The sequence below is a fragment of the Trichosurus vulpecula genome, chromosome 2, assembly GCF_011100635.1.
Source record: "Trichosurus vulpecula isolate mTriVul1 chromosome 2, mTriVul1.pri, whole genome shotgun sequence".
Taxonomy (NCBI): domain Eukaryota; kingdom Metazoa; phylum Chordata; class Mammalia; order Diprotodontia; family Phalangeridae; genus Trichosurus; species Trichosurus vulpecula.
The window spans coordinates 41,539,133-41,552,161 of NC_050574.1; the positions used below are offsets into that span (position 1 = coordinate 41,539,133).

Here is a 13,029-nt window from a genome sequence, read left to right on the forward strand (position 1 = left end):
CCTCTCCCCCGCTGCCCCAGGGGAGGGGCAAGACCTGGGGGGGGAGGGGGGAGAAGGGGTAACCCCCTCCCCCTGCCGGCCCCTCCCCTCCCCCACCCCCTCACCTCATGGCCACGGGCTGCACCTTGGCCCGTTCCTCACCCCCAGCAGCCCCCCCAGGCCGACCTGGCTGAGGGGAGGGGGCCGGGGGTGGGGAGCCCCATTTGGGCCAGCTCTCTCCCTCCCTCCCTCCATTACTACTTCCTTCTCCTCCATTTTCTCCTTGCATTCCCCCTTCTCCTCTCCCCTCTCAGGCCTGCCCGCGAGCCCTCCCTTTCTCCCTCGCCCCTTCCACCTGGCTCCCCACCTCCAGCAGCTGGGGACCAGAAGACTCTCCCCCTACTCCCATCTCAGTGTCTGTCCCTCCCCACCCCCACCCTTCTTGGCTCCTGAGCCGGCAAGAGAGCCCCAGCCGTCTGGCCCACCAGGATCCGTGAGTGTCTGCCCGTGTGTATGGGTGGTGGGGTTGTGGGAGTGGGGGCGGGGTGGGTGAGTGGGGCTGGGCGCAGCCAAGCTGGAGGCGGTAGACTCCTTGGGGGCATGGGGGGGGGGCAATTCTTAAGAGCCGGGTAGATTTGACCATTATCCAAGGTCCCTGGCTAAGTGCCCTCACTGACTCTACTTCCCCCAGGGAGCATAGGCTGGGGCTTGGGGGGGCATCTTTCGTCCTGTCATCCCCTCATTTCTCCAGATCACTTTTTAGATACTTCCAGTATTTGCTTCTTCTCTCCTCTCTTTCCCCTTTTCCCCCAGTACTCCAGCCTCTCCCACCCTTCGGGACACATTATTGACTTTTCATTTGTCTCTCAGTCTCTCTCTTCAAATGTGTGCTGTCTCTTGCCTTGCCATGTCTCTCTGTCCCTGTCTTCATGAGCTAGCCTCTATTTTGTTTTCTTTTCTCTATTATTCTCAATCTCTGCCTCTATTTCCCCGGTGCCTTTCAGTCTGTGTCTAGCTGTCTCCTTCTTCCAGTGTCTCTCAGTCTGTTTTGCTGTTTCTCTTCTTTTTCTCCCTATATCACGCTTTCTGTGTGTTAGCTCCTTTTCCTGTGCCTGTCAGTCTTTTTCTGTCTCTTAATTTCTGCATCCTGGTCTCTGTCTCTGTCTCAGTTTCTCTGTCTCTCTATCTGTCTGTCTCGCTGTCTCTGTCTGTCTGTCTCTGTCTCTCTGTGTCTGTGTCTCTGTCTCTCTCTCAGTCTCTGTATCTGTCTGTCTCCTTGTAGCTCTTAGGCTCTGTCTTTCCACGTCTCCCAGTTTCAGGCTTTCTATGACCCTGCCTTCTTCTTTTCTGGTCATCTCTCTATATTCCTTAGGCTCGATCTCTCTCTATTTCTCAGGCGCTCATCTCACTGTCTCTTTTTGTTTTTCTATCTCTGTCTTTCTTAGGCCATCTGCTTTCTCTAACTTTCCTAGCTCATCTTTTCTTTCTGTGTCCCAGCAACCTCTTGGCTAGTCTCTGGATCTCCTTTTTCTCTCACTCTGCATGTCAGGGGCTCTCTTTGTCTCTCAGTCCCATGCTGTCTCTGTCGCTGTCCTTATTTCTTTCTTGCTGTCTATTTTCCCTTCTGTCTCCTGCTTCTCTTTCTCCCTCTCTGCCTTACTATTTTTCTCTTTTTCTGTCTCTGTCTCTCTGTTTGTGTCTCCTATGTCTCTGTCTTGATTTATCTCTTTCGTTTCTCTTTCCACTTTAACTTTTATGTATCTCATTTCTCTCTCTTCCTCTCTCCTTTCTTCACTCCTCCTGGTTTCATTATTCTCTCTTTCCCTCCCTCTGTGTGTCTCTGACTTTCTCTCACTGTGTCTCTGCTTGTCTCCATGTCTGCTCTATGTTACTGTCTTTCACTTGGGTCTACACCATCTATTTCCCTATCTCTTCCTCCCTCTGTGCCTTGTTTCTGGATTTTCTCACTTTGTTTCTCTGTGTATCCCTGCAGCCCTCCCTCTATGTCCACATTTCTGGCCCCCTTTGTGTGCCTCTGGCTCTCCTCACTCTGTCTCTGTTAATGTCTTTTCACTCTCATTCTCTGTCTCTGCTTCTCTCCCCCTTCTTTTTCATCATCATCTCTTGTTCTCTCTTTGTGTCTCTCTGTCTCCATCTCAACCCCTGTCTCTCCCAGGCAGTGCCTGTCAGTTGATCCCCTCTTCTTTTCTCCATCCCTCTCTGCAGACCTAGCTGTGGGTGTCTCTGTCTCCCTCTTACTCTGGGTCTTCTTTTTTCCCATGGCTGTCAGTCTCTGTTGATGCCTCCTCCCCTTTTCATCTCTCTGTCCTTTCTGTCTTGCTCAGCCTCCTTTCAGACCCCCATTCATTCCATCGCTCTCCTTTTCCCTTGTTCCCACCTTCTCTTGCTCTCATTTCCATCATTTTTGCCCTTCTCTTTTCTTCTAGGTCCCTCCTTGTTTTTGTTTTTGTGTTTTCCTTTCTCCAAGTCTCTATTCCTGTCTCTTTCTAACTTTCTCTCCCTCTCTATGAGACCTCTTTCTCCCCTACTCCATTTTTTTTTTGCCTAATTTACCTGTGCTCCCTGTCTTCCCTAGCACTTATTCAGCCCATTTTGGTTTGTTTGGCTGTCTGTCTGCCTGTTGCTGCCTTGGGCTGTCTCTGTCTGCCTGTTGTTTTGGGTTTGACTTTATTATCTACCTAAGTCTCCTATTCTGATCCAATGAGCACTCTGTGTGTATATGTGTGTGACTGTCCCTCTGCCTGCCTAAGTGTCTCTCATCTCTCTGTCTCTTCTCTGTCTCCCTTTCTCTCACTTCCCACCTCTACCTCCTTCTTTCAGTCACTCTTCCTCCTCTCCCTTCTTTTCTCTATCTCTGTCAGTCATCTGTTTCCTACTCTACCCATCTGTTTCTATCTCTTTGTCTCTCATTTCCACACACACTCTCTCCCCCCTATCTCTTTCTTCTCCATTTATCTCTGTATATTTCTTCCATCTCCATCTCCTGGTTCTTGTTTCTATCTCCAGTAGGCTTTTTCTCACTTGGCATTCTCCTCTTCCTTGTCTCCCTTCACACACACTCTTTTGCCCTCCCATCTTTCTTCCTCACTGGTTCCTACCTTCACATGACTCAGGCTTCTTTCTCACTCAAGTGACCCCTGCATTCTTCTAGGTCTCCCACCTTCAGAGACCCTTAAGCCAGCCATTTATAAGGTCTGACCCAGAATTACAAAGCACAAAGTCACAGAGCTCAAAGAGCCAGCCTTCAGAGTTGATCTAGTTTTTTTAACACATGGAGAAACTGAGGCCCAGAGAGGGAAAGGTAATTATCCAAGGTCACACAGTAAGTTAGAGTTGGGACTAGAATTGTGATAGGTTTTCTTCCTGACTCCCGGTCTGGGACTATGGTCACCCTAGGAGCTGTCCAAAGTATCTTTAGCGATCTTCTCTCTCCCCCTCCCTCTCCCCATCCAAGTCTCCTCAGGTAACCCAAAGCTTCTCAAGGTAGTGGTAGTGAAATGACTGGGAGTCAAGACACCCGGATTCCTATAATATTGGAAAAGTCTAGTAATAGGCATTCTAAAAATAGTAGTGATAAAACAGTAATAATAGTATTTTATGCAGCACTTTATTGTTTACAAAGCATTTCCATGTGTTACTTCATTGGATAACTTTCTCTGTCTGGGCCTCAGTTGCTCCACCTGTATATGAGGGGGCTGGAGCAGATAATCTTTAAGGGACTTGCCAGCTTAGACATTTTGTGTTTTAAGGTCCCTCCTGGTTCTGACAGTCTATGTTCTAAAATCCCTACAGCCTCAGAAATGGCATGATCTGTGTTCTTAGGTTCCTTTCTGTCCTAACAGTTTATGTTTTTTAGTCTAATGTCCTTCCCATTTCAGACACCTGTGTTGTAAGGTACATACACAGCTTCGACAGCATCTGTTCTCCAGTCCCTCCTGGCACTGACATTCTGTTTTCTGTGCCTCTTCCATGTATGACATTCTATATTCTAACATCTCCTCCTGCTCAGATATTGTCTATTTTAAGGTCTCTCCATCTCTGCCACTCTCCTCTCCAGCTCTATATAGCCTAAGGTTCCTATGGTCTCTGAAATTGTATGTTCTGTGTTCTTACATCCCTTCCAGATAGGACATTCTATGGTCTGTATTCTAAGGTCCTTCCGGTCTCAGATATTTTATGTTCTGTGGTCCAACCCTAGCTCTGACAGTCTCTCCTTTCCAGGTCTGACATCTTGTATTCTAAATTGCCTCCCAACTCTGACATTACATATTCTAAGGTCTGACATTCTGTTCCAAGGTACCTTCCAGCACTGACATTCCTTGTTCTAAGGTCCCTCCCAGCCCTGACATTCAATTTCCTTTTTTTTAACAGAAAAAGTTAATTGCTTTAATTTTAAAAGAAATTATTATTTGTTTATTTTAATATTCTTTTCTTCAAAAATTTGAATTCCATATTCTCTCCCTCTCTCCCACCACCTTCCCCACCCACTGAGTAGGCAAGCAATATGATATCAATTACACATATGAAATCATATAAAACATTTCTATAGTAGCCATATTTTTTAAAAAGCAAGAAAAATAAAGTGAGAAAATTATACTTCAATTTACACTCAGAGTTCATCAATTCTGTCTTTGGAGGTGGGTAGCATTTTTTCATCATGAGTCCTTTGGAATTAAAATTCCACATTCTAAGGTTCCTCCCAGCTCTGACATTCCACGTTCTAAGGCCCTTTCCAGCTGTGTCATTCTATGTCCTGAGGTCTCTCCTGTCTTTGGCATTCTCTGCCTTATGGCCTAAAAGCTCCCTCCCCCCAGTTCTAACACTCTCTGAGTTACAGGTCTGGTAAGAGAGGAGGGGGGAGAAATTCAGGGTATCTTGACTCTCCCATCAAAAATTGTCTAACCTCCTTCTGTTGACCCAAGCTGATGAAATGCTTTCCTACCAAATTGTGGTGGGGCCATATAACATTCCATTCTGGTACTACGGTTAAGATGAGACAGTGAACTACCAGAATTCATCCAGAGGAGGTCAAATTGGGTGGTGAGGGGACTGGAGACTGTGGGGTATAAAGATGGTGGAAACTCAAGGGCGCCATGACAGTTGTCCTCAAATATCTGGAGGCTTGTCTTGTGGGGAATGGGTTAGTCCAGTTCTTACTGGGCAGAACAAAGAGCAATGGGTGGAAGCTATAAAGTGGCAGCCTTTGGCTTGGCATAAGGAAAAATGCTGTCAATATGAGCCCTGTCCTCCAGCAGAACCATCTGGAATAGAATGACATAGATAGGTAGTGAGGTCCCTATCACTAGGGGTCACTGGGATAATACATTTAGTGGTGGAAGGGATCTTAGAAGGACACTTAGTCATTACCCTTCATTTCACAGATGAGGAAATTGAGGCCCAGAGAGATTAAGGAACCTGCCCAAGGTCACACAGGTATGAGGGATAGAACCCAGGGTTTCGACTCTGGTCTTCAAGCAGAGGCTGGGATGCTGTAGAGACTCCTTGTCTTCTAGTATGGGTTGAGACTCAATGCCTTCTAGGGTGCCTTCCAGCTTTGAAGGTCTGTTTCTATGAATGACCTAAAGGCTCACCTGGGTGAATTTATCTTTCCTAAGTGCTGGTTAACCTCAGCATCTTTCTGATTGGAGGGAATGAGGGAAGGGTGTATGTAGGGCTGGGATGGGGATGGAACAGAGGATATTTATGAGGAGCAGCAATGGGCAGAACCCTAAATTGGATCACACCTCTCTCTGACACTATGTGAATCCTTGACCTTCTGTGAGCCTCAGCTTTCTCACCTGTATAATAGGGGTTTTGGACTAAATGGTTTCTAAGATCCTTTCTTGTCTTGAGAGCCTGCTGCTGCTCTGATGCTAGTTTCCCACCTTCCCCCAGGACACCAGAACAGGAGTCAAGTAAATCACTTTTGAAAGGTTGACAACCCCTCTGCCTTGCCTCTTTTACTATTTTTTCCTTTTTCTCCCTTCTCTCTTTTCCTCTTTTTACTTTTCTTCTCTCTCTCCTTCTGAATCTCTGTCCCTCTTTCCCTCTATGTCTCTCACTGATGTCTCTCAGTCTTGTGCTCTGTCTCTGTGTGTGTGTCTCCCTCTCCCCCCTCTGCCTCTCCATCTTTCCCTCTGATTCTTTCTTTCTTCATCTTTGCCACCTTTGTGCTTTCCACTCCTTATGATTCTCTCTCTCTCTCTCTCTCTCTCTCTCTCTCTCTCTCTCTCTCTCTCTCTCTCCCCTTCCCCCCGGCCCCCCACCAACCCCAGTTGTCAGGCCCCAGCCCCCTGGGATTGTGGGAAAGCTGGACGTCAGGGGAGGGGAGGTGGCAAGGATCTGGGCTGGGATATCGTTGCCTGGTGACCGCTGCATCCTCTCTAGCCGCCTCCAGTTGCCTAGTGACAGGCGCCTGCCCAGAGATAGGGGCGGGGGCTGCTCCCTGGCCTCGATTCTGATTCTGGGGTGGGGCTAGCCTCTCTGTGACCCTAATCCCCCAAGGACCTCTTCTGGAACTCTGAACTCCCCCACACTTGAGGCAGTTTTCCTGGGCTGTGAGCTGCCCCCTCCAGTGGTGCCATGAGGACTGAGAGCTTCTGGACCCATCTCCAGCTTCTCCCCAACCCCAATTCCTCTGTATTTGTTTCTCTGGGCTGTGAGTCCTCTCCAAAACTGACCCTGTGCTGAAAGCTGTCCCCGCCTCCAATCTAGCAATGCTCTTGGGATGCAATCTTAACTCCAACATTTCGCTCCTCCCTGAACCTCCTCAGGACTGCTTCTTTAGCAGGGCCCCAGGGGCCACAAGCTCCCCCTTTCAGCAGTGCCCCAGTCCTTTCTGGTTATGAGCTTCCTTGGGGCTCTGAGTCCTGTTCCCTTCCTCCCCCCGACAGAGTCCCAGGACTGTGACCTGTCCCCCAGCACCATTCTGGAGTAGAGTTCCCCTGGAGTAGTGCCTCTGGGCCCATGAACTCCCTACCCCAAATGTGCTTCCTGGGCTAGCATCTCCTGCCTCTGTAGTAGCCCAAAGCTAAGGACTTTCCCTTAATGAAGCGTCTATCTGTGAGCATCCCTCAGCAGTGCCCTGGGGCTGTTAGCTTGCCTCAGTAGACCTGGGAATGGGCTTCCCTTGCAGGTGGTGCGTGGGGGCCTCGGGCAGCAGCTTCTCCATGAGGAGGGGAGGAAGATGCCGGCGGAGCTGCTGCTACTGCTGATTGTTGCCTTTGCCCACCCCAGTGGTCAGGTGTTGTCCTCCCTGCGCATGGGTGAGGCCTCCCCCACAGACTCCACACTCCCAGAGACCCCAGAGTTCCTGCCTCACGAGGACCCTGTTCATCCTCACTCCCTGCTCTGCCTTCTCACAATCCCAAGCAGTCTGATCCTCCAGGCCAAGTGCTTCGGGGCCTCAGGTGGCCTAAGCCTTTGCCCTTAAGTGACCCAGGCACCCTTATCAACAAGTTCTTACTCCCTCAGATACCCAAGCATCCTGACCTCTGAGAATCATCCAGCTTTGACCCTCAGAGACTCAGAATCCACGGTCTCCTGATCCTTAGTCTCAATGGCCCCAGGATCCCTGATACCCCTAGCCCTGATCATCAGAGCCCCAGGTGTACAGGTCTTTCAGTCCCTGCCCCTCTGAGACTCAGAAGCCTTAATCTACCAGTCCTTGGTCCTAAGGGATCCAGGAGTCTTCATCCCCCATTCCGTGCCTCTACAGGGACTTAGGCATCCTGATCCCTGAGGGGTGCTTCCCTCAGGGGCCTCTGGTCTCCCAGCCTCTTGTCCCCACAGCCGCTATCCTGGACGACCAGACTGTGTGTGGCCGGGGAGAACGCCTGGCCCTGGCCCTTGCCCGGGAACAGATCAACGGGATCATCGAAGTCCCAGCCAAGGCCCGAGTAGAGGTGGACATCTTCGAGCTGCAGAGAGACAGCCAGTACGAGACTACGGACACCAGTGAGCGGGGCCAGTGACTGGGCCTGGGTTGGGGGGACAGAGGCAGGGCCCCAGGCCTGCTTTCTCTCTGTCCTTCTTCCCTCTCTCTCCCTTAGGCTTCCTCATTTCTCTCAATTCCTTCCTCTCTTTGCCCCTCAGTCTATCTCTCCCTCAGCTCTTACCATTGGGTACCATTGCAAATACAGATCAAATTGAGGGGGAGTGGGTTGAAGGGACACCCCAAGGAACCATTCATGGGTCCCAGAGAGGACAATCCAGTGGGTCTGAATGGTCCCAAGCAACAGTCAGAACTTGACAGTCAAAACTTCACTCGAGTACCAAGACTTGATAGTGTATTTGTCTTTGGCCCAAGGATCTCAGAGTAAAGAAGGCTAAGGGAGGGGTAAGGCTCCACTTGAAGTGGGAAGGGGCAGGGTTTGGGGCCTGTGCCTGATGGGAGGTTCCCTTTCTACCCTCTGAAGTGTGCCAGATCCTGCCCAAGGGGGTCGTGTCTGTCCTAGGACCCTCCTCCAGCCCAGCATCAGCCTCCATTGTCAGCCACATCTGTGGGGAGAAGGAGGTAAGGGGCTGTGGGGCAGCTGGAGACCAAGGGGACAGGGATGAGTAGGGAGGACTACAGACTTTTCTCTGTCTCCTTCTCCAGATACCCCACATTAAGGTGGGCCCAGAGGAAACCCCCCGACTCCAGTACCTTCGGTTTGCTTCTGTCAGCCTCTACCCCAGCAACGAAGATGTCAGTCTGGCTGTCTCCCGAATCCTCAAATCCTTCAACTATCCTTCAGCCAGCCTCATCTGTGCCAAGGCAGAGTGTGAGGGAGGGGACGCTGTCATGGGGGACCCAAGCATGATACCACCTCCCAGCCCCTCTCTGGGCACCCCTGCTTTCGTTTCCTCAGTTTCTTCTCTCTGTCAATGGGAGCTCTAGTCCCCATCCTCCTGGGCACTCAGGTGTCCAGATTCTCAGCCTATAATCTACCCCTTGACCCTTCTTTCACCTCTGCAGAATCTCTCCCAGTCTCCAGGAGTCCTCACCCCAAACCTGCTCCCTTTCTCCCCTAGGCCTCCTGAGATTGGAGGAGCTGGTTCGAGGCTTCCTGATCTCCAAGGAGACTTTGTCAGTTCGGATGCTTGATGAAAGCCGGGACCCTACGCCTCTGCTCAAAGAAATTCGGGACGACAAGGTCTCCACCATCATCATCGATGCCAATGCTTCCATCTCCCATCTCATCCTCAAGAAGGTCTGTGTCATTCTCCCCCTAACTTTCAACTTTCTCCTCCTGATCCCAGTCTTCTGACCTCAGAGCCATGACCCACTACCCTAAAAAAATAGACTCAGATTGAGAGGTTGGAAGACCTGGGTTTTGCTTCAGGCTGGACCACTGAGATATGTCCCTCTCACTTTCTGAGTCTCATTTCCCTCACCCGTAGTATAGGAAAAATGATGCCTATTGATGCCCAGGGCTAACATGAACATGAAATCACTGACTTGAAAAATAGGGCAGAAAAATGCTAGAGATGAGTCGAGGTAGCGAACAGTCTGAGGAAGACTGAGAGAAGGGTGACTGGGGAAAGACTGAGGAACAGAAAGAAGCCGAAGGCTAGAGGGAGGGATAGAGAGAGGAATAGGGAGATCATGCATGACCATGACCTTTGGAAGATTGTGAAGAACAGACGAGACCCCACAAGGGATGGAGAGGGGCAAATGTCCATGCTCGCCAAAAATGGGAGAGTAGAGTCAGTAAATTATTGACTAGAGCTTTTGATCACAGTTTCTGGTCATGTTTTGTAACAAGGATGGTTAGTGCACACCCAGAGAAGGAAGCAGTGATCAGTTATGGTTTCACAATGAATTAGTCACACCAGAGTAAACATTTGCTTTTTTTTTTTTGACTGGTTTACCAAATTGATAGGGGAATGCTGAATAATTTACTTTGATTTTAGCAAAACATTTGAAGTCATGGTATTTTTTTGGACAAAGTAGAGAGATGACAGTAGAGGAAGCTGGGTGGTGCGAAAGCATATTGTGGGGGGACGTAGAATCAGGAAGACCTGAGTTCAAATCGTGATTCAGACACCTATAGCTGTATGACAATGGGCAAGTCACTCTCTCAGCCTCATTTGAAGTTCTCAGTTCTCACATAAGAAATCTGTAAAATGGGGATCAAATGAAATTAAGTGTGTAAAGGGCTTTGCAAACCCTAAAGTTCAATATAAAAGGTAGCTAGCTATTCTTATGGCAATCTATTTAGTGAAAATAAGGTATAGAGAAACAAGACTAAAGACAACAGAGAAACAGAGAAAGATAGAGAGTATGGGATTCAGAACTTGCTGAAAGACTGGCCCCCCAAAATAGCTATTGAGAGCTTAATGTCAGCTTGGAGGGAGGTCTCTAATGAAGGCACCCAGGGATCTGTGCTTGGTACTGGGCTGTTAGCCATTTTTTTTTATCCATTAATGTTCTGACCTCATAGCTGGCATCCTCATCCAATTTGCAGAAGACTCAAAGCTAGGAGAGATAGCTAAGTGAGTAGGATCCAAAAAGATTTAGGCAGATTAGAATAATGGGTTTAATTTAATAAAATTTAATTTGATCTCTGTAATAAGAGTAATAGCTAACATTCATAGAACACTTTATGGTTTGCAAAGTGATTTGCAAATAATATCTCATTTGATCCTCACAACAAGCCTGGGGAGGTAGGAGGTATAGTATCTCCATTTTACAGATGAAGAAACTGAGGCAGATAGCGGTTAAGTGACTTGCCCGGGTTCACAATCTAGAAAGTGTCTGAGGTCAGATTCAAACTTGAGTCTTCAAACTGTGGCTAGATAATAATCTTTGTGATTAAGAGATTTTAGCATCCAAAAAGGCAAATGAAAGTCACAAGTGCTCAGTTCTGGGTACCACATTCTAGGAAAGACATTAACAAACTGGGCCATCTGAGGAATGGTTGGTATAGTGAAAGTCCTCTAGACCAGACACCTCCAGTGGTAGCATGGCAGCCTCCAACCCTCCTGAGCTCTGCCTGAAGCAGATTAAAATGCAATTGGGAAATTTTTAACAAAATAAATAAGAATACAATAGAACAAAGAAATGTTAATATGGGGTTTTCTAAGTCAATATGCAGCCTGCAGGGATCGTTATATAGGATTTTCCATTTCTATCAGAGTTTGACGTGGTACCTTCAGACCATCAGAAAAGTGAAAGCTGGGGCGAGGGTGGGGGTCACCGCAACCACTGCCCAGAAGGATTGGTCCCATAGAAGATGTATTACAGACTTCCTCTCTTCCGCCCCAGAGAGGAGAACCAGAAGCAGTGGGTGGAGATTGTTGAGATTGATTCGGGCTGGATGGGAGGAAAAATTTCCTAACAATAAAAGCTGTTCTAAAGTGGCTGCCCCTGGAAGTGGTGGCTTCCCTGACACTGGAGGTCTGCCAACAGAAGCTGAATGGTCACTTAATGGGAATTGAGAGAATTCTTGGTCAGGAGTGGGTTAGGCTGCATGGTCTTAGAGCTCCCTTCTGATTCTGAGATGCTGTGGTTCTGTGGAGAAGACACGGAGGAACAGAAAGGGAAGGACTGATGGAGATGAAGGAGGGAATGCTGAGGGACAGAATGGAAGACAGAGAAAGAGAAGGGGAGGTTGGGGGATAGCAAGGATGAGAGACAGAGTAAAGGCTGAGAGTTAAAAGGGAGACAGAGATAGAAAAAAGACAGAATGAGGAGGAGAAACTGAGAGACAAGGGGAGATTGAATGACAAAGAGGAGGACAAGAGACAAAGAGAGGAAGACTAAGAGATACTAAAGGCGGGAGACAGAAAGAGAAGACAGGAATAGCAAAAAGAGGAACAGACTAAAGGGCACTAAGGGAAGGAGCTGAGGTACAGAGGGAAACAGAGGAAGAAGGGAAGGAGAAGGAAAGATAAAAGAGAAGACTGAGGGACAGAGCAGAAGACAGAGATATTGAAGTATTGAGAGAAGGGATGACAGGAGCAGAGGGAGGAAGATATTGGGGGACAGAGAGAGGTAGCTGAGGGAGAGGATGGAGAGACATAGACAGTGACAGGGAGGACTGGACTGCTTTTCAAATTGTAGAGCATTTGGAAAAATGGAAACAGTTACAAATGCAAGTGTTGATCTTGGCTTTCTGGGATGGTGTAGAAGAAAGGTCTTTGTGAGTCCACCTGTGCCCCTTTGCCTTTAGCCTCCAGGCACCTTTTCTGCATCTTCCTTAGGTGGTCTCTTTTGATCTTTGAAATTCCTCATCCCCATCCTAGTCTCCCCTTCCTTGGTCTTCCGACTTCAGAGGGGTGTGGAGAGTAGAGTTGGGGGACAGGCAATGGAGAGAGAGCTTGCCTGGCTTGCCTCATGGGCCTCAGCACTGGCTCTCTGCCATCCCCTGACCCATTCTGCCTGTCTTTTTGTGTGGCTCTCTGTTTTGGCCTCTAAATCTGTGCTGATGTTCATGTCTGGGTATTTCTCTCTAATTTGGTGGTTTCTCTGATTTTTGTCTTTGGTTTTAATTCTCTGTGTCTCTGCTTTTGTCTCTCTCTCTCTGCCTCTGCCTTTATATCTCTGCCACAACCTCTGTTTGTCAACATTCATCTTTTTGTCTGTCTGTATCTCTTTTCTGTTACTGTCTTTATATCTTTATCTCTTTTGGTGTTTCCATTTATGTGTCTCTGTGGATGTCTTTGTCTCCCCTGCCCCCACTGTCTCTTTTGCCTCTAGGCCTCAGAGTTGGGGATGACCTCAGCATTTTATAAATACATCCTCACAACCATGGTAAGTCCCCCTTTCATCCCCTGCCTTTGCCCGCTTGCCTCTTCCCCTGACCCACCATTTCTCAGTTATCTACCCACTGCCCCTCAGTTTCTTCTCTCTATTCTAAACCTTGAGCGTCCTCTCCCTGTCTTAGGTTTTGAGCCTCTACTTCCCTTTCCTATAACTTCCAGACTCCCTGTCCCTGGAGCCTGAGCCTTCCTCTCCCTGTCTAAGGTTCTGAGCTTCCCCTTCTCTGTCCCCAAGTCTTGAGTTTCCTCTCTGAGCCTTCCTCTCCCCATCGCAGGCTCTGA

General features: G+C 48.5%; 1 protein-coding gene across 1 annotated transcript in view; it reads left to right on the plus strand.

The window, feature by feature from the left end:
- The first annotated feature begins 449 nt into the window (after positions 1-449).
- GRIK5 (glutamate ionotropic receptor kainate type subunit 5) overlaps positions 450-13,029 on the plus strand; it is a 31,384-nt gene continuing 18,804 nt past the window's right edge. The window contains exons 1-7 of the mRNA XM_036745414.1: positions 450-472; positions 7,136-7,265; positions 7,792-7,956; positions 8,418-8,515; positions 8,600-8,765; positions 9,016-9,194; positions 12,686-12,739. Of these exons, the coding sequence (XP_036601309.1) occupies positions 7,187-7,265; positions 7,792-7,956; positions 8,418-8,515; positions 8,600-8,765; positions 9,016-9,194; positions 12,686-12,739 (741 nt within the window). The 5' untranslated portion in view covers positions 450-472; positions 7,136-7,186. The remainder of the gene's footprint in view (positions 473-7,135; positions 7,266-7,791; positions 7,957-8,417; positions 8,516-8,599; positions 8,766-9,015; positions 9,195-12,685; positions 12,740-13,029) is intronic.